At 47.3% G+C, this 21,747-nt stretch overlaps 1 protein-coding gene across 2 annotated transcripts in view; it reads left to right on the plus strand.

Annotated features, from left to right (window-relative positions):
* rarga (retinoic acid receptor gamma a) overlaps nt 1-21,747 on the plus strand; it is a 43,683-nt gene that overhangs the window by 13,453 nt on the left and 8,483 nt on the right. The window contains exons 1-2 of one of the 2 annotated variants that reach the window (XM_072696615.1): nt 5,950-6,482; nt 20,040-20,188. In XM_072696615.1, coding sequence (XP_072552716.1) covers nt 6,338-6,482; nt 20,040-20,188 — 294 coding nt within the window. In that variant the 5' untranslated portion in view covers nt 5,950-6,337. Of the gene's footprint in view, nt 1-5,949; nt 6,483-20,039; nt 20,189-21,747 lie in introns of those variants that run through there. The other variant, XM_072696612.1, reaches the window with a different exon arrangement.

A 21,747-nucleotide genomic window follows, 5' to 3' on the forward strand; every position in this document is an offset into this window, starting at 1 on the left:
TCTGCAACAAGTTTCCTGTTACACACACACACACACACATTATATATATATATATATATATATATATATATATATATATATATATATATATTTAAACACACACACACATTAAATACATCTTAAGGAATCACGTGTTTGGATTGGTTTGCTTTACATAAAAACATAAAAACCAACTCATTTAAATATACCTACCTATTTAACCAACATTCATACAGGGTCATTTTAAAGGACCCATATCCATCCTCACTTTCCTAAAAGAAAAAAAGTTGATGTTACTGAAGTTTCTAAATATACTGCTAGGACTGCTTTTTGACTAAATCACAAAACAGGGCAGCCAATCAGGACAGAGCTCATTTACATGTTAATCTTAAAGGCATAGTGACAAAACCAGTTTCTTTAGTTCTAAGGGATAGCATTGTATTCAGGGTGATTTTAAAGGACCCATATCTACCCACCTATTCAGCTGTTTGGCTCCACCCATTCGCACTGAAGCTGTACGTAGTGTTTCGGCCTGGACTGCTGCTTTCTGACTCACAAAACTGGACAGCTACTCAGGACAGAGCTCATTTACATAGGAAACTTAAAGGCACAGTGACAGAAACAGTCTGCTTAGTTCTAAGGCAGAGCATTTTATATTCAGGGTGATTTTTTAAAGAAAAAGAAAAAAAATCCACCCTCACTTCCTTAAAATAAATTTCTTTAAACATACTCCTAGGACTGCTTTTTGACTAAATCACAAAACAGGGCACCCAATCAGAACAGAGCTCATTTACATATAAATCTGTAAAGTCACAGTGACGGAAACAATCTGGGTAATTCTAAAGAACAAAGAGGGGTTTGGAAATTGAACACAGCCTCCCTGCTATAACGTGCTTTCAAGGCTAACTCCGAGCGTCTTACGCTAACCCCCCTCCTCTGTAGCTCAGAGCTCAGAACCACATGGCGAGGAGCTTTAATGCACTGCGTCTGTTATCTTTATTCTCTATCAGCGGGCCGCACAGTAGTCCAACCTGACTGGAATGCAGCGCTGCTCTGCAGATAGCCTCAGCTCCGGGCCTGCGCTCGGCGTGCTAAGGGCAGATGACAGAGCGCCAGCTAAGTGAGATGGATTTCCTGCAGTTCAGGGCCTGTTTGTCATTGCAGTTTTGTCACACGAGAGTGAGGGAGGGAGGGAGGGAGGAAGGGAGAAGGGGAAAAAAACGAGGGAGTGTAAGTGCACAGAGACTCGGAGAGTCTGGTCTTCGAGACAGATGAAAGAACAAACTTTTGCCTTCTCGCAGTGCTGGAAAAAACGGCGGCAGACAGCCGAGTTGGAGCGCCTTTCAAAATCAGAAACGAGGCGAAACAAAGTGAAGGAGAAAAAACAAAAGAGAGAGAGAGAGGTAGAGAGAGAGAGAGAGAGAGAGAGAGGGAGAAGGAGAGAGCAGGATAGGTTGGGGGGGAAAAGTTAGTGGCCCAGTGGGGGTTTCTCCTGGAGTTCACTCCTCTTGGCCAGGGAAGGAAAGAGAGGGCGGGGGCTCGGGTCAGCAACACGATGAAGTTGGTGTGGATTAAATGTCCGAGTCAAGTCGAGTCAGGGTTTTTTCCTGCCTTTTTTCTTTTCTTTTTTTCTTCCAGGTACTCAGAACTGCAGAACCCTATGATTAGAGAAAAGACAGAGAGCAGGACAAGCGAGGACTCACTCAGTGGTCGCAGTGTGTGTGTTTGTGTGTGTTCTGGACATTTTCTGGACTAAATAATCCTGTCCGGAAAGAGTTCACCTCAAGGGCCAGGAACATGACCCTGACTCTGTAACTTGGGTTTCTAACAATTACAATTACATGTCCAAATGTTTGTGGACACCCCTTCTAATGAATGCATTCAGCTACTTTAAGTTGCACTCACTGCTGACACACACACACACACACACAGCTTGTCTAGTCTCTGTAGAAAGAAGTATCGCCAGTAGAATAGGACTCTCTGGAGCAGATAAACATGAGCCTATTGGCACCATGCTGCCTAATGCCAGCACTGACCAGCATTGAGCTCTGGAGCAGTGGAACTGTGCTCTCTGGAATGAGATGGGGTGGTGGGCATCCAACATCTCAACCTCAACAACTCTCACTGACTTGCTCTTGTCGCTGAATGCAGTGAAATCCTCACAGCAATCCTCACAGGATTTTATAACCTCTCTTTATCCCCTGTGATTTAACGGGCTGCCCTTGTCCATGTGTCTTCAAGGCTACTGTGTGTAAATGAGCTCTGTTCTGATTGGCTGTCCTGTATTGCCCCCGTATTCAAAAAGCAGTAGGGGTTGAAATGCATAGTGTGGGTGGGACTAAACTGTTCCAGGCACCACAGGCTCCCTGCTTTAACACCCCCCAACACCCCCACCCCCCTGCAACTCTGAATGGGCTTGCTAATGAGCTGATTAGATGAATCAGGTGTGTTGGGAGCAGGGAAGGCTGGGTGTCTCCAGGACCAGAGTTGAGAAATTCTGGAATAGGGAGTGAATGGTGTATTTTGTGGTACGAGGGGGAATGACAGGGGCCCTAAAAAGTATGAATTGAGTGTTTTGACAGAATTGTTAGAGTTGTGGGGCCAAGTGTAATATCTTTTCACAGCGCCCCTGTGTGTAAGTGCCTGTGCCCACAAAGCTGGAGAAGAGCAAAACAGTAGTAGCGAAGTGTCAGGCCTATGAAGATAAATGCATCAACTCCCATCACTGCTGACTGGAACTGGGATGTTGGGAAATTCTACACTCATCTTTCTTCACAAAACAGAAATGAGGAAAGAGAGGCGTCCTACGTCGTTTCTCTATTTCAGCATGATGACGTTGATTCGGACCATGTTTCTACACCTGATTTAGAAACAGAGGGGCGGAAAACGGGACGTGAGAACGTGAGAAATCTGTGATCCAGGGTGAGCTTGTGCCGTTGCTGTACCATCTTGTTTCTGAGGCAGCAGAGCAAGACTTCAGATGTAGTTCAGTATCAGCTTCAACAACAGGGCTGTTACCAAGCTCTCTCAACATCTACCCCCATCTGTCTCTCTCTATCTCTATCTCCCCTCCTAACTCTCCTTCAGTCTCTCCTTCGCTCACACTTTCTCCTCACTTCCTCACCGTCTGTCTCTCGCTTATCTCTCACTATCTCCTCTCTCTTCCTCTTTCTCTCTTCCTTTTTCTGCCTCTCTCCTTTACCCTCTTTTCTCTCTCTGCCTCATTCTCTCTCTCCTTTCCTCGTTGTGACTCTCTTTCTCATCTCTCTCTCTCTCTCTCTCTCTCCTTCTCCCTTTCCCTACCTCTTTTTCCCTTACTCTCTCTCTCACTCATACTCTGCCTCTCTCACTCCCTACAATTCTCTCTCTCTTTTATCCTTTCTTACTCTCCCTCTCCCATATTCTCTCTCTATTTACCTCACCTTCTTTTTTCCTTTATTGTCTCTCTCTCTCTCTCTCTCTCTCTCTCTCTCTCTCTCTCTCTCCATCTGCCTGTTACTCAATCTCTCCCCTTCCATTCCTCTCTCTCTCTCTCTCTCTCTCTCTCTCTCTCTCTCTCTCTTTTACTCTCTCTCCTTCTCCCTCTCCCCACCTCTTTTTTCCTTACTCTCTTACTCTCTCATACTCTGCCTCTCTCACTCCCCACTCTCTCACTCTCTCACTCTCTCACTCATACCCTGCCTTCTCTCTCTCTTTTATCCTCTCATTCTCTCTCTCACACTCTTCCTTTCTTACTCTCCTTCTCCCTTATTCTCTCTCTCTATCTCTCTCTCTCTCTCTCTCTCTCTGTATGAGGGTCACCTAAAGAAAATAGATGAAAACCATAACAAAGTCAAAAGCTACAGGATCAATAAACAAGCCTAATGAGCACCAGTCTTGGTGCAGGCCTGAACACGGCAAGGGTGGGGGGTATGGGGGGTGCTTCCTTTTGTTCATCTGAAAAGAGGCCGATCTACAAAAAAAATCAAATTGGAAGGAGGGTTTAAAAAAAGAGCTTGTGAGTGTGAAAGAGGAGAAAAGGCAGTGTGTGTGTTTACAGGGTCTAACCAGCAGCACAGATTGACAGGAAATGGTGCCTTTTTCTGTGGCAGTCGAAGTGGGCCATACCACTTCCAGTGAGCCGAGGGGGGTAGTGCTGGTGCCTGTGTGTGTATGTGTCTGTGTGGGCCAGGGTAATATTCTCAGCCACCTCTGGCATGGAGTTCAGCTGTTTGGTGCATTTGAACCCGGCTGTAGGCCCGGCCGTCCCTCAGCTGTTCCGCCACTGACAGCCATTGGCATCGATGCTAGCAGAGCTATTTATTTCGGAGTGTCCCGTCCCCCACCTCACTTAATGCGGTACTGATGGCCTGTGTGTTGCCAGAGTTATATGAGGGAGTTTGATGGTGGGGGTATTTAGGGCTGGAATGGGGTAGGAGGGCTCGGGCAGGACAGGGCAGGGCAGGCCAGACCAGAGGGGAGCAATGGGACGATAGTGGAATTTTAGCATCATGATAATCCCGGACGAGCCCCCAAATTTTGTTACGACCTAGGGTCATAGGGTCAGGCCGTAGCAGGATGGGTGAAATGATGAATACGCAGCGGGTTACACAGCTGTCTAGTCCCTGTAAAGAACTACTGCCAATAGAATAGGACTCTCTGGAGCAGATAAACATGAACCTTGAGCTGTGGTGCAGTGGACAGTTTTGTCCGGAATGATGGTTGGTGCTCCATTCAATACTTTTCGAATTAGTTGGAGTGTTGGGAATGAGGTGGGGTGGTGAACATCCAACGTCCTGGCCTCACTAACTAGTGCTCTTGCTGCTGAATGCTGAATCCTGGACAGTGGAGCCAACTGATCCAACAAAAGCAGGAAAACGCTTGTTTTAACTACCCTTGATTTTGGAAGAAGCAAGTGTCCCAATACTTTTGTCCGTATAGTTTATATTGTGTATATATGTTTTTCAGTGATATTTCTAGCTGAAATTTATTTTATTTTTCATCAAGAGTGTGTGTGTGTGTGTGTGTGGGGGGGGGGGGTTGAGGGGGGATTGAGGATCGTCCGGACAGCCCGCCGCCTCAGCCTTCAGGTGAACTCTGGGTCGAGGTGCGTTGGGGTGACTCTGCTGCTACAAGTTATTTTTGCTCTCCAGTTTGTTCTCGGTCAAACGGTTGTACGGGAGCCAAGTTTCTCTTTCGCGTTCATCCCTAATGGCCCGCTGTCCTGGGGCGCGTGGATTTGGTTGCTGATCTATTCTGACTCGGGAGAAGTCAGATGAAAGCTTTGGGGGGGCTGTTCCGAATCTTCCCCACATATTTAATGAAGTAACCGCAGAAGTGGCCATCAGTCATTTTCTCTGTCTTCTGTAGAGACAAAAGAGGAGAGGGGTTTTTCCCCTCCCTTGCCTTGGCATCTGCTCCATGCACAATACTCTCTCTCTCTCTCACACTCTCTGTCTATCTCTCTCTCTCTGTCTATCTCTCTCCCTCACTCGCTCTGGACTTTAATATGGTTATGATTAGAGACGGAGTTGGGGGGGTCTCATATTTACTGCAGGGAAAATGGGGGAGGTGCAGAGTCACAGACTCTGTTGAGCAGTGTGTGTATGCGTATGTGCGAGTGTGTGTGTGTGTGTGTGTGTGTAATGCTTGCTGAGTATGAAGCACAAAAGAAACCCAACCGAAGCCAACGAGAATCAAATAAAAGTTTGTCCTCTAACCAGATCAGGGCTGGCCAACACACACACACACACACACACACACACACACACACTCTGCATGGACACAAACATTCTGGCTTTAACTCCTCCTCCTACCCTACCCCCTGCCTTCTTCCTTCTTTCTCTCCTCCCCTCTAACTCTCTCCGTCTCCCTCCCTCCCATTCTATCTCTCTCTCTCTCTCTCTCTCTCTCTCTCTCTGTGCCTCTCCACCCCCCTCTCTGTGGGCGCAGAAGCAGTTGGTTCGCTCCGCTGTGGCAGGGACTTCACTGAGTGCTATGTTGAGCGCTTATTTAGGTCTGTTACAGCAGACTAAGAGCAGCTTGCCCAAGGGCATCGGGGGAGAGAGGGCAAAAAAAAAGAGCGACTGAGAGACAGAGGGGAACAGCAAGAGTGAGACAGAGAGCCAACCAGGAGCCAACTCCACATTCCAGCCCTGGGGAAAGAGACAGAAGCAAGCAAGCAGCAGCAGCTGATAGAGGAACAGCGAGGAAAAGAAAACAGGGAAAGCGACTGCAGGAGCTGGAGCACAGCGCTGCTCTCCAGCTGGGGATTTAGAGGGGGCCGTTGTTGCTGTTGTTGTTGATTTGAGGGGAAGTAAACAAGAGGCAGGCTGAGGCATTTCTAGGACAGTCTGGGCTTGTTGGTGGGTGCAGCAGCATGTTTGACTGCATGGAGGCTCTGGGGATGGGACCCCGCCAGTTGTATGATGTCACAAACCCGGGGGCATGCATGCTGAGGAAGGCGAGCCCCTTCTTTGCGGGACTGGACCCCTTCGCCTGGACCGGGACGGCCAGCGTCCAGTGTAAGTGAACACTGTTTTTCTCACTCGCGCTCTCCCTCTCTCTCAAGCTTACTCTCATGCTCTCTCTCACACTCTGTGTGTGTGTGTGTCACACTGTTGTGCTGCAACTCACTCAGGCTGTGGCTTGTTTACGGCTTTCACAACTTCAGCTCCACACTGGCCCCAGCAGAACACAAGGGCCTGCTTGGCTGTTTGGACGTTTGTCGAGAGTGCTTAAGCTGGGTACATTCATCGTATGCGCATTGATTGATATACATGAGGCACAGCATTCTGCTAAGGCATGTGTGGGGACACAAGAGCAGTCGGAAGGGTGTGTTTTTGTGTGTATGTGTGTGTGTGTGTGTGGGGGGGGGGGGCACTTCATTCAGTTATTCATATGCGAACAGGCAGCGTCTAGTTTCAGCAACAGTGCAGGTAACGGCAGTCTCTGACCTCATCAGCTTCTGAGCGAAAAGGGAAACTGGGCCGAAACCTGAACAAGGGAAAGTGACCAAGTGTTTGGGAGAGGCAGAATAAGAGTTAGAGATGAGTGTAGAAGGTGGGGTGGGTGGGCAATCTGACACTTTGCTATAATTCCAGTCATGCAGGCTGCATTTGTCTTCCTCAGCTCACTATTGCCGTGGACAGGTCCAGTCTGTCTGTCTGTGTGTGTATGTGTGTGTGTGTGTGTGTGTGTGTGTGTGTGTGTGTGGTGTGTTTTTTTTTTTTTTTTGGCATCACAGGACCTCAAAAAAAAAATTGTAGAGGAAAGAGATGTTTAGAAAGATTCTGTCCCGGAGAAAAAAAATTATATTAAAAAAAAGAGCAGCCCACGTCCTTAGGATAGATGAAACGCCTCTATCCTGGGAAACCGCGAGCGGCCTGGCGCGGAGTTTAGTAAATAAATAAATTAAGAAATGAGAGCAGGGAAATGGGATAAGTGAATTAAGTGGAATGTCCAGACCGGAGTCAAAAGCAGCAGAAGTGTGTGAGATTGCCAAAGGGCCTGGCTAGGCCTTCATCTCCCTCTCCTTTCTTTCTTCCTTTCTTTCCCCCCTCCCCTCCTTCTGTTCCAGACTTTTGACAGTCTTCTGGCTCCACTGAAGGCCCTGTCTCAGCACAGACAAAACCGGGGTCTATTTCCATAGGCTAGCAGGGGGGTTAGCATATGTGTGCATGTGAGAAGAAAGAAGAAACGGCCTTGTCTTTTGGAAGAACAGTCGCCCCCGAATCAATCCCCCGAATCAACCCACCAACAAATCCCCCCGAAAGCAGCGGCAAAATCCGCCTCTGGTCGCTCCGGCTTATTGGACGGGAGTCGCTTGATGATGCACTGTTCTATTTTTCTTCTTTTCTTTTTCTCTCTTTTTTTTATTTGTTCAACCTTCTGCTTTTTTGTTCCTTGGTGCTGGCCTCTCTCTAGGGAGAGTCATCTGTCTTCATTAATCCTGAAGACATCAACGTTTCAGTGGCTGTCAGCCACACTGGGCCGCTTTTAATGAAGACAGATGCCCTGTCAGGGTCCTGGCCGAGGCCCTCCCCCTGCACCGCCACAGCCCGCATCACCACGAGATCTGTTTATTTAATCAATCAGATCTCAGCCCCCAAGCAAGCATGCACTCACACACACACACAGGCACACACACACACAGGCACAAAATGTTTGTTTTCAGACCTTGTGGGGACCTTGTAGGGTCTCTGTATGTGTCCCATGTTCTGTCATATTGAAAAACTCGTTTATTTAAACTTTTTTGGACTATTACAAAATGCTAGCCATCCTTATGAAATCAGCTATATGTAAAAAGAATGTTCTGAGGCCTGAGCCTAAACCTAACCTCCTTCTACAAAGCTCTCACAACATCAGGACCCCTTTTGCTGGTCCTTACGAAGGTAGGTTACTCCAGCTTTCCTTGGGCTTTCCTAGAAGTCTCTAAAAGTCTTGAAAACGTCCGAAAAACAAACATGCGCACGCGTCGGAAAAAGTATCCATCTGCTCCTCGCTGTACAAGTTCTTTTTCCCCACTTGGGTTCCAGGAAACAGAGTGGAGGAGGGAAGGAGGAGGGGGGGGGGGTAGAAATGCAGTGGGAAAAGCACAGGGCGGCCCGAGGGAAGAACCGGAGCGGTATCCCGTTTCAGCCCTCCGTGCCTACTCAAGCCCCTGTAAACAAGGCCAGCCTGTCCTCTCCTCGGCGGCCACGGCCTTGTCGCCGCACCCCCTCCGCCTCATTGTCCCCCCTCAATGAGGCAGATGAATTGACGTTCAAGCCCAATGATATCTCATTAGGGCTAAACCAGCTGCTGAGCCCATGGCCCATTCAGGGGGCTCCAGCTGATTGACTTATGCTGCTGCTGCTGCTGGCTGATTGCTGCTGTCTGTGAGCTTTACACTCTCAAACGTTGCCTTTGTAATCTACAGGAAGGAAGTTTCCCCTCGTAAAAAAGGTCTGGTTTGCCAGCAAGACTCAGACATTCCGTTTTGCTTGGTACCTTTGGGGTTTACTTTCGTACACGCGAGCACGCAGGCTTTTCTCAATTGTTTACATGGTCCCCCTTACTGTTCCTTAATGGCATTCGAGGGAACCTGGACTACAAGTCACTTGACAATGAAGGGCCACTGTCTTGGTGTCGTTGAGAGAGCCACAACCACAGCCGCCTGCTCTATGTGGACAGCAGAAGCATTACAGGGCACTTTCCTACTTTTGGAGGAAAGCTACCCCCCCAGAGTCAAAGGTGAGAGAGGGGCTGACACACTGCGCAGCATCAGCTCTCCTGCACTGTGTGTGCTGCTCTTGTTGGGGCTCAGAAAAGGAAGAGGAGTCAAAGGCCCATTTTTTGGTTGTATTGTGTAACACCCTGAAGAGTGTCGAGGGCTTTGGGGAGGGAGCTGGTATTGCACTTTAGCCACGAGCGTCAAGGAAATGCGCCAGTAATTTGCTAACACATTGGGTAGCAACTAGACGTCACATTTCCTCTCGCTGCGACATGGCAAGGCCAAGGACAGTATTTCAAGCTGGTTATCGGGCCAACATGTATTACCGTCCAGACACTGGCATCAAAGTTGGCAAAGCAAATTAAGCATGAATCACTACGAGAGACCGTTTGGTGGAAAGCGTCGAAATTAGCATAGTTCATCAGAGCACATCTGGAGCTCCGCCCTCCTGTAATCATTAAAAACCGCTATTGGGTCGCGTATTGGCCTTTTCACTTTTTCGTTTTTGGTTGTTTATTTCCTCTGTTTTTCCTGAGACAGCTTTTTTTCCCACCCCCTCAACTTCCACGGCTGGAATTCCTGATTGTGTTGCCGCCTTCCTACCCTCTCTCACTCATTCTCTCACTTACACACACACACACACACATGCCATTGTCTTGGCCTAAATGTGCTGTCCACATCTGAGCCTGATAAGATACATGGACTAGGGCTGTGTGTGTATGACAGACAGGGAAATGAGAGCTTCCTGTGCCCGCTGTCATATTTACCCTCCCGCTCACACCCTCTCATTTTTCTTTTCTCCCTTTAATGGAAGTCTTCAATTATTTCATTATAATTACAAAAGATTCAATTAAATGATTACAGTGCCTGAGGGGGTTGGTGTATGAATTGGATAGAAGGCTAATTTGAAGGAGACATAAGAGTGTGTGGTGGTGGTGGTGGGGGGTTAAGCCAGAAATGAGGAAAAAGTGGTAGGCCACACGAGAAAGAAGGACAGAGAAAGGACAGGACAGGTCAATGATGTTCTCACTTGCTCGTATGCTTTAGCATGTTTGTAATACTTACATATACATACCCATTAAATGTTCTATTTGTTTATCAGCCTGTTTACCTGCTATATTCATCACTGATGTCTAGATTAGCTCTGGCCATCCGCCTTCTTTGCTTTGAATACGGCCTTGCACATCAGCGCGCACATTTCTACTGTGCGGCTTTATGGAGTCTCGGAGGGATTGTTTTTGCAGTTATTGTCGTTGATTAGGGGTGAATCAGTTCCGACCTTAAAGTCACTAATAACTCTATTCCCCATCTCTGAGTAAGCACATTTAGCATATTTTATATCAGCATTTGCCTCAGAGCAGGCCTCTTTATCAGCCTTCCTTTATCATTGCGCTTATGTCATTGGCTACACGCATACGAATCACTACCTGCCGGTGTGTGTGTTGATGGCTGTTGATCCCTGCTGGAGAAGGAGTTCACCGCGCCGTCAGTCTCAGGAACAGAGGCCCGACGTGGCCGCTGAGATTGCACAGTGAGCAGTTCTGTGAGAGTCTCGCTGGGGTCGGGGAACTGTAAATAAAAGGGATCTTGCCTCGCTGAAAACACAGCACTATTCTGGACGACCCCATGGTCTCGACTCTGCAGTATAATATGACAAGATTAATCTAACACTTGGATTCAGTGCTTCATAAAAGAAATGCTGCCGTGTGCAGAACACTGACCAGACCCCCCCCCCCCCCGCCCCTTTTCTCCTTCCCCTTGCTTAGCCAAAGCTTATATACATAAAACATGAGGCCATACTTGCTGAGTATTAACTAAGCTATTAAAGCAACAGTTGTGGTGAGCGATGGTTTTTAACTCCGTTTTAGCAGCTTTAGCCTGGTAACAAATGTCACACCTCTTGTCAACTACATTTCAGTTAACAGGAACTGATGAAACAAGCTTGTTGCTCCCAGTGACGGACAGTTCTGTCTTGAATGCAAGCAGCCACTGTCCGTCATGGGCTTCTACCTGCACTCTTTCCCGAGGTGTGTTCTAATCAACCGCCTGTCTCTCTTCTTCCGTGTCTCACATCTCTGCAAGATGCGAACTGGGCCGTGCGTCACGCTCTAGGGATCTTTGGGCGAGGCTCCTCGGTTCTCCCAGCTTGGCCAGCATGTTCGCCCTGTCCCTGGCTCTGTTGACTGTTTACCGAGAGGCTCAGCGCCTGCCTGTTTCCCTCTGGAGGCAAGGCGTTGGCAGGATCTATGTCAGTCTCAAATCATGTGTGAGCTCTGTGCAAGGGGAGAGGTTCTGTTACTGCAGTGTTGTTGACTGACGGTTTGGCTGGAGCGCTGCTAGTGCTCACTGTTGTGTGAAAGGGAGCACAGCCACCCCCTGTGCACACCGCAAACACCTCCAGACCACATGAATGAGCTAAACTTGAGAAAAAGAGGCTGTCAGTCACTCGGACAGAAGTCAAACTGGTTACCGGCATCATTAGGCCCCTGATAAAGACATAGCATGGCAGACAGCACTTTATTTCCGGGTCATTTTAGGGCAGTGAAGATGTAATGGCTCCAAAAGTCCAACCAGGGCAACCAGGTTTCAATATTTGACGTGAAATCAAACCTCATGTCAACAGGAGAACTGCAGTACATTCAAAGTCCCATTTAGCAAAGTGAAGTTGCACAGGCACCCCCATGCAAACCTCACCTCATGCTGGTTTGGCATGGTGAAATATTACAGTTGGGCCATCCTAGGCCATGCAAATACATGTTTGAATGGCACCTGTTTCTGCCTCTGCAATGTTCCAGTGTTTTGGACAGTAGACGTGTTCTAATGTAGTTGATGTTTCTTGGCTATTTTTACCTCTGGCCTGATCTGAGCCAAGTCAGAGACTTGTCACACTACACCCTTCCAGTTAACTGTTAAAATGAATGAAGGAACCCAAGAGCCCTGATGGGGCAAACCATCTTTACGTAACTGTTAAAATTTCAGCTTTTTAGTCACATGTGGTTTACCATTCTTGTCAACAGAAACAGATTTGCATGGCTTTCATGAGGAGCAGAAATGAGTCAGTCAAGCTAGTGGGTACGAAGTGCCTGCGACTCTCACGACCTATGCCCTGTTTTAAAAAGCTGTGAAAAAATAGCTCTGTGGCAACTCTACCGCAGGGAGGATTTTCCCCTCTGCAAGGTGAATTAGACGTACTTTTCAAATGAAGAGCCCTTTTCTTTTCTGCGAAATTCATCAACAGGATATCACTTGACACGTGGTGCTTTGAAGGCTGCCAGTCCACACCCTTCACTGTTGGGCAATCTCTTCTCAGAGCTTGCTGCCCTACAGAAAAAAAAATTCCACTCTCGTAACCCTGCATCATTTCTTGATTTCATTCAGTCAAAGCAGAAGTTTCTCACACTTCCCCAGAGTGTCATTAAAGTGAACCAGGCTGTGCCAGGGCATAAAGTGTGACACTGAAAAGCTTAATATCTTTGTTCATCATGTTGTGTGCCCAGATGCAGTTCTCCTCGACCACAAATCACACAGACAACAGGAAGCCACAGTCTGGCTGGCTCCTCTTGCTCTGTCGAGTGGTGGAGGCTTAGTCTGGGAGCTTGCAAGTGCTGCAGGAAACTGGGCCCAAACAAAGGGGCACTTCAGCAAGGCATGGTCTCAACCTCGAGCAACCGAATTAGCCAGTGAGACAGAGGACGGGCAGAAACGAAACGTGACGTGGAGAGTGCCAATTGCAGCACACTTGGGCCTGCTTGACACTCCTTGAACCTCCCATTTGTTGTAAGTCGTCTACGTAATACGACAGTAGCAGGTATATGACTCTTCACATCGCCTGAGTAATTTACTTCGAGTGTGAGTGATGTCTGTTGTTGCTGTTAGGATTTGTCTAATGTAACCTGTACGTACCTTTTGTAATCTTGGTCCTGGAGTGCCCTTGGATGCTAATGAACCATCGGTGTTGTTAAACAATTAGCGTCGTTTCTTTACTCTAGCGGCTAAAGGGGGAAAAATCTTTGAGTTGTTTGCTCTGTTTGTTTCCACCACCAAGGCGTCAACCAACCTGCCACTTCTACTTTTGCGGTTTCTATTGTTTGGGGAAGGAAGCAATATGAACCAAACAAGGAGTTCCTCTGCCTCGAATTGTGTAGGTCCACGTGAGACACTGGGGCACACAAAAAAGGGGCCTCCCTCTACTGGCAGGTGAGGGCAAGCAGCTAGACAGATGGAGGAAGGAAGTGTGTGAGGATGGGTAGCAGCCCAGGCTGAGCCTTGACCAGTTGGCTCTGGTGCTTGCAGATAACGGATCAACAGCGAACGTCTGTGACCGTGGAGGAGTGATCCAGCCACTGGAGTGGAGAGGAATTGAAGGAGACAGTCTCCCCTAGACTCTGAGTGCACATATGAGGCCTGGCGGATGGTGCGGTTCCCGGTGCCAGAGATCTGTCTCTTTTGGACCAGATCTCCGTCCACTGTGTCGCAATGGCTTGCTTTTGTTGTATTGCCAGGATAGGTCCCAGTGCTTTGCTTGCAAGGTCGTTTTCACCACAAGCCATAGCAAAGCTCATGTAAGGCTTAGGTCAGAGGTGAAGGGTGACCCTGCTGTCTGGGATTCTGAAGGATATTTTTTTTTTGCTTGCTTACGGCCTAGGAGGGCGTGATGCTTGTTTGAGCCTCCACAGTTCTTTGAAGGGTCTGGGTTCGATGAGGAGAGGTTCTTGTGACCAAATGTCACAATAAAGAAAAAGGCCTGAAGGTGGTTTATGAGGTACTGTGAAAGACAAAAGGCTGAATGTACATGGCTGTCACCAAGGGAAGCCAATCCCTGAGGACAGGACATGGATCTGTGTAACCTGCTGACTGCCCTCCTGTGGAAAGCAATGGCGGCTAGAAACAGGTCCTGTTCTGGTGCCACACGCTGTAGAACTCAACAGCCAACCAGTGACCGTCCAGTGAGGAATGTTAATATGCGTATGCATGTATTTCTGCTTTGCACTGGTTACAACATTCCTCTAAGCTCATCCTTCCTCTGGTCTTGTCCAATCTCAAATTCTCAACCCCTATCTCTCTCCCTCTTTCCTTCATTCTCTTTCCCTCCAAGCCACCTCCTGGCTGGGGCCCAGTTTTATCACAGGGCTTCCTTTCAGAGTGCTTCACTGGGACAGGAGAGCTCCTCCTCTTAACAGGCCGACGCTGTGGAGGGGAGTAGGAGGAATAGTGGGGAGAAAGCTGGGTTGGGGGTTCAGGTAACTCTCAGACAGCTGTTGACAGAAACCGCTACTACTCAGTATCTGCAAGCACAGGCATTTTTTTGAGGAAATCACTTTGGACCAAAAAGACGAGTTGGACGTAATTTGAACATGTGTGCGGTTGAGGCATTCGACAAATCTGTGACTACCTCTGGAGTCTTAGTTTAACACTCAGGGGTGTGAAGCAGGAAGACATTTTTATCTAGCTTAATTAAGAAGTGCACTGCACCACATCTCTCTTAGGTTGACTAATAGTGGAAATGCCACTCTGATAGCGTGCAATCAGAATACACATCCAGTGGAAAATAAGCAGAGTGGTGAAGCAGAGAGGAGGAAGGAAGCGTGGTTGTGCTGTAGTGAAGTGTGGTGATGACAGCCATGTGCTGGAGATGGCAGGAAACTGTGGGCAGTGACAGAAAGAGAGAGAGAGAATGCATGAGCGAGAGAGAGAGAGAGTGAGTGAGTGAGTAGGAGAGAGAAAAAGCCCCACCTGGTCCCCCCATCAGGAAACTGCATGTCCTTGCCCATCGGGCACGGCTCCGAGTGGGGCCTCCTGCTCACGCAGCTTGTGCCAGCCGGCCCATCAATCATGCTGTTCCAGACGACCTGTCCAATCTGTGCGCCGTCTGCCGCGCTGCCCGTCGCCACGCTGCTCATCACCGGCACAAATCAGCCTGCCTTCCGAGCCCGGACACACTTTGTCATTGGTGCAAAGCATCGCTCCTTAGGGCTGCGACTGACAGTTATTTCTAGAACTGATTAATCTGTTGACCAAAGCATTCTTCTGATTCACTGACTAATATACACTAATTGAGTCATTATTTCTTTCGCAGTTTGCTTTCACTTTGCCCGTCACAGGCTGCCATCACATTCTCACAAGCAGTTCCTTCTTTTTTATGGTGTAAGACAAAATTGAAGCCATATTGCAGTCTATTAAAATAACTGCACATATCATATGAATAATACAGAAGCATTACCAGTGACGCCTTGACCTATTTCTATAATCAATGGTGTCGGTGAGTCATTCTCGCTGCCTTACCCATCATATATGGCATATCGTTGCTGTCCCGCAAAAGCCTTGTAGATGTACTGTACACTGGGGCAATGTCAGGTGATATCTACCAGAGGTAGAGTACTCCAATCTTGGATACATGGAGTGCACTATTAATATCAATATCATTGACTTCTGTGGAATTCTGGTGAAATTTCTTGTATATGGCAGTATGTACGGTGTGATATATGTATGATATTGCAGCCCTACTGTAAACTGTGTCAAAATTTAATGCTGATCCAACACAAGAGGTCCACAATGACCTGGAACAAACCGTTTTTACCTTGACTTCTATTAAAAGTAGGGTTTCCTTTCTCCTGTAAAGTTGCAGTGTTGGAAAAACATAGTTTTTTTGTCTGACGGTGACAATATAGAGCTCCAGAAAGTTGCTGGTTCAATACCCTGGATCAGCACAAAGTGGTGGGAGGGGGCTTATAGAGACAACAGAACATTGCTATTTTAATTGAGTGAACATTTATGATATCAGTAAACATAAATGTGAACATGTGATGTCTTACTGCAGTGGTAGCAGCCGTCAATGACCCAATTGCTCCTGTATACATAAACTTGCTTGCAGTTGTTACCTCCAGATTCTCCTCGCATTATTAAAAGGGAGGAACCTCAACCCCCAGCTTTCTCCCTTTCAATAATGCACATAAAGGTGAGTGCTGATGGCACCACTTTCTGGGGAATCTTCGGGCTGCTAAACAACACACTTCTACAGGGTCTTTACGTGTAAAAAAAAAAAAAGGAAGCCTTCTTGACAGCTTTGAAGACCAGGGATTGGGGACGGCGAGAAACTGCAAAGCCACTAAGGCCAAAAGCACATGCCGAGCACACTGAAACGCTTAAAAAAAGGAATTGAGAGTGGAGTACAGGACTAGATTTGCAAATCAAATTGGGTGCCCTGGAGATGGCGTAGAGGCTCTAGCTGCGCGAGTGCCCGCACAGACAACTGCATATACACAAACGCACACACACACATACATGCACGCGCTCACACACACATGCCAAGACTAGATCTGGGAACAGTGTTCCACTGAAGATTCAATCACACCCACAGTCACGTACACAAAATCTGCTGTTCTATTGTGAAAGAATATTTGTTCCACAGCCAATGCGTCATATGCTGCTCAGCTAAAAGTAGTTTTGCAATACGAAACACACCAAGCTTTTTTCCTTCACACATGCAGCAGGCCTATATTTATTCCCACAAAAATAAGGGCGGCACCAGTAGCCACAGTAGCACATCCTGTTGGTCTTGTGCCTCCATCTGTTTTATCGGAGTGCTCAAAGCTAATGGTCATGCATTTCTTGCATTTGCAGCCCTTACTGTGATTTTATGCTGCTGGGGGTGGACCTTATGGAACTGAAACGCTATGGGAGGGAAACACCACGGTCAGAAGTAGAAAGGCAGTCAGTGTGTATGTGTTTGTGTGTATCCCTTTTCCCAGCATGCTGCTGCATTCGGTGTGTCTGGGGGGTGGCCAAATGGGCCAAATGTGGTTGACAGTGGCATTAGCCTGGACCCGTTTAGCTGCGGCCATTGTGTACAAAGGCCTTTGAGAGACGGGATTAGGAGTAAAATGATACTCAACAGGAAATGAGCAGTGGCTGCTGATAACTGCCGATCCCTCCTCCGCGGCCTGCCTACCTACCCCCCTGAGTCCCGCCCCAACCTGTCCATCGGTCAGCTAGCAGCTAGCTGTGCTTGGCCTGGAGATTGTCATGCAAATGGGGTCCCAGGCTTAGGCCCTGATAAGGAAGGCCTGATGTTTTTGCAAATGTGTATATGTGTGTGTGGGGTTGGGGGTGTCCTGTTGAAGACGGCCCATCCCATTGTGTGCCCTGGGAGAAGTGTTGAGCGAGCTTTGGAAAGGGTGTGTGAATGAGGTGTAAGAGAAGCCCTTTCTTTTTTCTTTTTTTACGGCAGGAACCAGTTTGGGCTGTTGATGGACACTGATGGATTTTCTGCCCTCTACCCCTCCCGTACTGTTTTCCCTCCCTCGCTCGCCTCTCTCTGCCTCTATCTCTGTTTCTCTCCCTGGCTTGTCAGACGGTGCCAGTCAGAAGTCATTTCTCGACGCCACCCACGATTTGGCCTTTTCAAAGCAGCTGTCAGCACCTGTCCCTGCAGCCACCATATTGCCTCCATTACAACATAAACAAATGGGTTCACACTCGGTTCAGCCCACAGTCGCAGTCGTTCTCTGTCTCTTGTTACAATGAAGAAATTCACAACGCGGTTTTGATAGCAGGCATGTTTTTTGATCTGAGCTTGATGTGACCCCATAGTGATAGTACTGTGACATCCCCTTTGACACTTACAAGGTCTTAGTAGGGATGCTACTGATTGGACTGTTCCTCTTTTTGATTTTAGTATTAGCATTGTGCTGTATAGGTTTCAGCTGTAATGATGCTGTAATAAGGTGTTTGGTTTCAGGTGCTGGGTTACTTGGGGACTCTGTCCGGTACAAGCACATAGTACACCAATCTCCTGAGAATGTTTACGTAACAGATGGTAAGGTCTTTGGGATAACCATGACCATGAACAGTAGTGCGTTGTACGTAACCTCTAAGCATTTGCCTCTCCCTGCCCCCTTCCCTCATCTGTCCCTTTTTTTCTGTTTTCTATCAAATTCCTCTTTTTATGCCCCCTTTTCTTCTTTTTGAAGTCTCCCAGCTCTTGTAAAAAAAGCCAAGCTGGTGCTTGGGCTGGACCCTGTGGGGTGTGTGTCTGTGTGTGACGAGAGAAAGGAGGGGGGGGGTAGGTTAAGTTTAGGCTAGCCTCTGTGCTTTCCATTGACCATGGCCGGGGGGATGGGAGTGCAGTAAAAAGTTAGAATTTTAGAGCCTCCCTGTTTCTCGTTTTATGATTGGGCCTTTTTTTTACTAGCCAGGGCTACAGCTGGTGGTGTGAATGGCCGCCCGAGGTGACTGAGACCCAGTAAAGCCCCCTGCAGCCGGGCTGTGGCCTCCGCCCCGGCCCTGAGAGCACCTTTATAGGCCAGGCTTACGAGCTTGGGCCTCCAGTAAAAACCGCCAGGGCCATACTGTGGAATTTAGGGCCAGGAAACAAGAGAAGAAATAGGGTTTATGTGTCAGGGCGGGAGGGTGGAGAGGGTGAAGTTTGAGGGTGATTGCAGGGTGAAAGTTGAAAGAAGTGTTACTCTGGGGTCTGTGCACACAGAGGAGGACAAAGTACCTGTTAGAGTTTACACACGTGTTTCATGAACATGTTGGTTAGGACACAAGGATGGACATGTAGCTCGACCCGTGCCGTCTTCGGTGGAGTGATACTATTAGAAGAACCAGTGAGAAAAACTTTCAGTTAATGGTTCTTTATCTACATCTATCCCATGTAGGTTCTACGTGGATTGTCCCTTCCACTCATATGTCTTCTACAAAAAAGGCTCTTTTAAGAACCATCCATTGCATCATCCATTCTTTAGGGGAAGTAAAAGTGGTTCATCTATGGCATGACTCGAAAAAAATGCAATTGTATTTTTACAAGTGTTGCCAACACTTCAATTCCTCATTCTTATAACTTTGAGTTTCACAGTAATTACTCAGAACTAATAACTGATTCAGTGGTTCAGTGGGTTTAAAGGCTTCGTAATCTGTCTTACTGTCTTGCAAGAGACAGATATCACCTGTAGCGAGTGAGTGAGTTAGCAATTCCAAGTATGTCCTGAAGGGAAAGGTATTCACCTCTACAAAGCGGAGTAACACAGGAGCCGGGCAGCCGGCTGGGTAAGAACGAGGAAGCCCCAGGCCCGGCTCACGGCCTGTTGCAGAGTTGAGCTACATGCCTTATCAGAACATCTATCAGGACTACTGCTTATCTGTCTCAGTGTTAAACTGTTTGTTTTCTCTCTCTCTTTCTGTCAATCAAGCCAGACTAATCCTCCTGCAATCCCACCCCCTGATGAGAGGGCTGGCCAGGGGGAGGTGTAGGGGGAAATGAATTCTACAGACATGTCACCCCCACTTAACCCCCACCAATCTGTCACCATTTACACAAAATGGAGATGTAAACCAACAAACACCTATGCAGGCTTGGGTCTACCGTGCAAAATGATCAATTGGCACCCAAAAAATCAGCTCATACAGTTTCCCCCTTTCTGCAAATCTTGTTGATTGGTTTGCTTCTGTAGTTTAACAAGTAATGGTACCTCGTATCCCACCCAGTTAGCATTGTGGAAACTGCAAAATCATTACACACTTGCCTCACACCCCTTTGAGTTGTTAGGTCATCTCAAATAAACGGGCTCGTTTGACATCCTGTTGTCTCTAGTAATGGACAAAAGTATGGTAAATGCACAGTGCTAATCTAGTTACCTCTATTACCTGTCGGCTTGCTATTAGTTTTGTACTGATGTACTAATCTACCAATGCAGCTATTACCAATCTAGAGACTTCCAGCTTCTATGTTTCTTCTAAGTTTCATTCCACGTAATCAGCTTCTAGAAATCAGCCTTCCACTGAACATCTACTGCTTCGTCAGTATTTAGAGATTGTTACACAGTGTGCCCTAATGTATGCCTCTCTTTGTCCTATTGTCTCATTTTAGCGGTGGAGACCCAGAGCACCAGCTCAGAGGAGATGGTTCCCAGCTCTCCTTCTCCACCTCCGCCGCCTCGTGTCTATAAGCCCTGCTTCGTGTGCCAGGACAAGTCCTCAGGGTATCACTACGGGGTCAGCTCCTGCGAGGGATGCAAGGTATGGACCCCAACCTTCACTAGCACTTCTACCTACATATCACACATGCTCACATTCAGTTTCTTTGCTGCTCAGATTAGAACCTTAGAACGTTCTGCATTGACGGTCCACATTTAAGTTTTTAAGTGACCCACATCTGTCATTATTATCTGGTCTGAAAATAGATAACCGAAAGACTGTTCTCGTTACCTTTGCATCGCTTCATATCACTTTATATCAGCCCTGATTCCACTATATCAGATCTGTGCTATGTTCAGGCAAAAGAAATTGGATTTATGCTCCTTCAAACCTCTGAGGTGATTGCAGCCACTCAGTCTGTGTTGGTCTGGCACAAGTGAGAGAGAACAGCCTGACCCAATATAAGTACTTATGCGCACATTCCTCTGGAGTGTTACCAGTCCAAATACTGATTTCCTGGATATCAAAAGGCCAGAATACAGATACAATGTGAAGCTTCCAGCTAGAGATCCAGGTTTCAGAAAACGCTGCCCAATACAAAGTATCACAAAACACAAAAACAATGAGTGATGTTCAGCTATTCAGTTCCGGTCCAAGAGGACTTAGTCAAGTGTGGTTCGGCGATTTTCCTGCTCTGACAGGCCAATCTACCAAACCTAGTAGTGCTTAACTGCTGAGGTGAGTCAGGTGTGCTCGAGTAGGGAAATCGCCTGTGCCAGGTACGGAGCTGGACACCCCTGGTGTAGAGTATTGGACATGGCTTTAATAAGGGTGGACGATATGGCAAAAATATGACATCACAACCTCTCACCTCTCATAGGAATCAACAGAAGACACAATAACACGTCTCCGTTCTAACACAGATAACAATATTGAAATGTCTATATGTTAAAAAAATCTGATTTTTTGGGTCTGTTCAGAGCTGTACAGTTAACGCTTAGCCTGAGTTCAACATCTGAAAGTCCTCTTTCATGTCTAAACTACTCAAACACTTTCCAAACCCACAGAAAGAAACATGCAGCCAACAGCATCACATCACACCGTGTGAGTGGTTGCTGTTTCAGGCTAGACTTGTTACAGGACTGGATCAAATTCATTCATTTCCAGCACTTTCTGCTGATTTTGGCACAATACTGCTACCGATATCAAAGTCAACCATCAGTCAGATATTTGTCCAGTGGCGATCATTTTGGTAAACAGTTATTATCGTGCATTCCTGGAGAAGTTATGTATTGCACCAGCAGGGGCAGATCTTAAAAACCAAATCTTAAAAACCAGATCTTAAAAAGGCCAATCTGAGCCAAATTGGGATGGCTAGACGACAGAAAGTCAGAAAGTTTTGAACTGGCTACAGGGTCATGGGCAACTGAGGCTCATTGCTGCCCCACCTCACAACTTACAGGACTTAAAGGACCTACTGCTAATGTCTTGGTACCAGATACCACAGGACCCCTTCACAGCTGTTGTGGAGTGCATGCCTCGAATGGTCAGTTCTGTAGTGGTGGCACTAAATGCAAGTCTTTTTAAGTCTTTTGTTAAAACTAAAAAAAACATCAGTATCATTTATGGTTACACTATTAATGCGTCATCCTATGGAGTGA

Source organism: Salminus brasiliensis, chromosome 14, assembly GCF_030463535.1.
Source record: "Salminus brasiliensis chromosome 14, fSalBra1.hap2, whole genome shotgun sequence".
Taxonomy (NCBI): domain Eukaryota; kingdom Metazoa; phylum Chordata; class Actinopteri; order Characiformes; family Bryconidae; genus Salminus; species Salminus brasiliensis.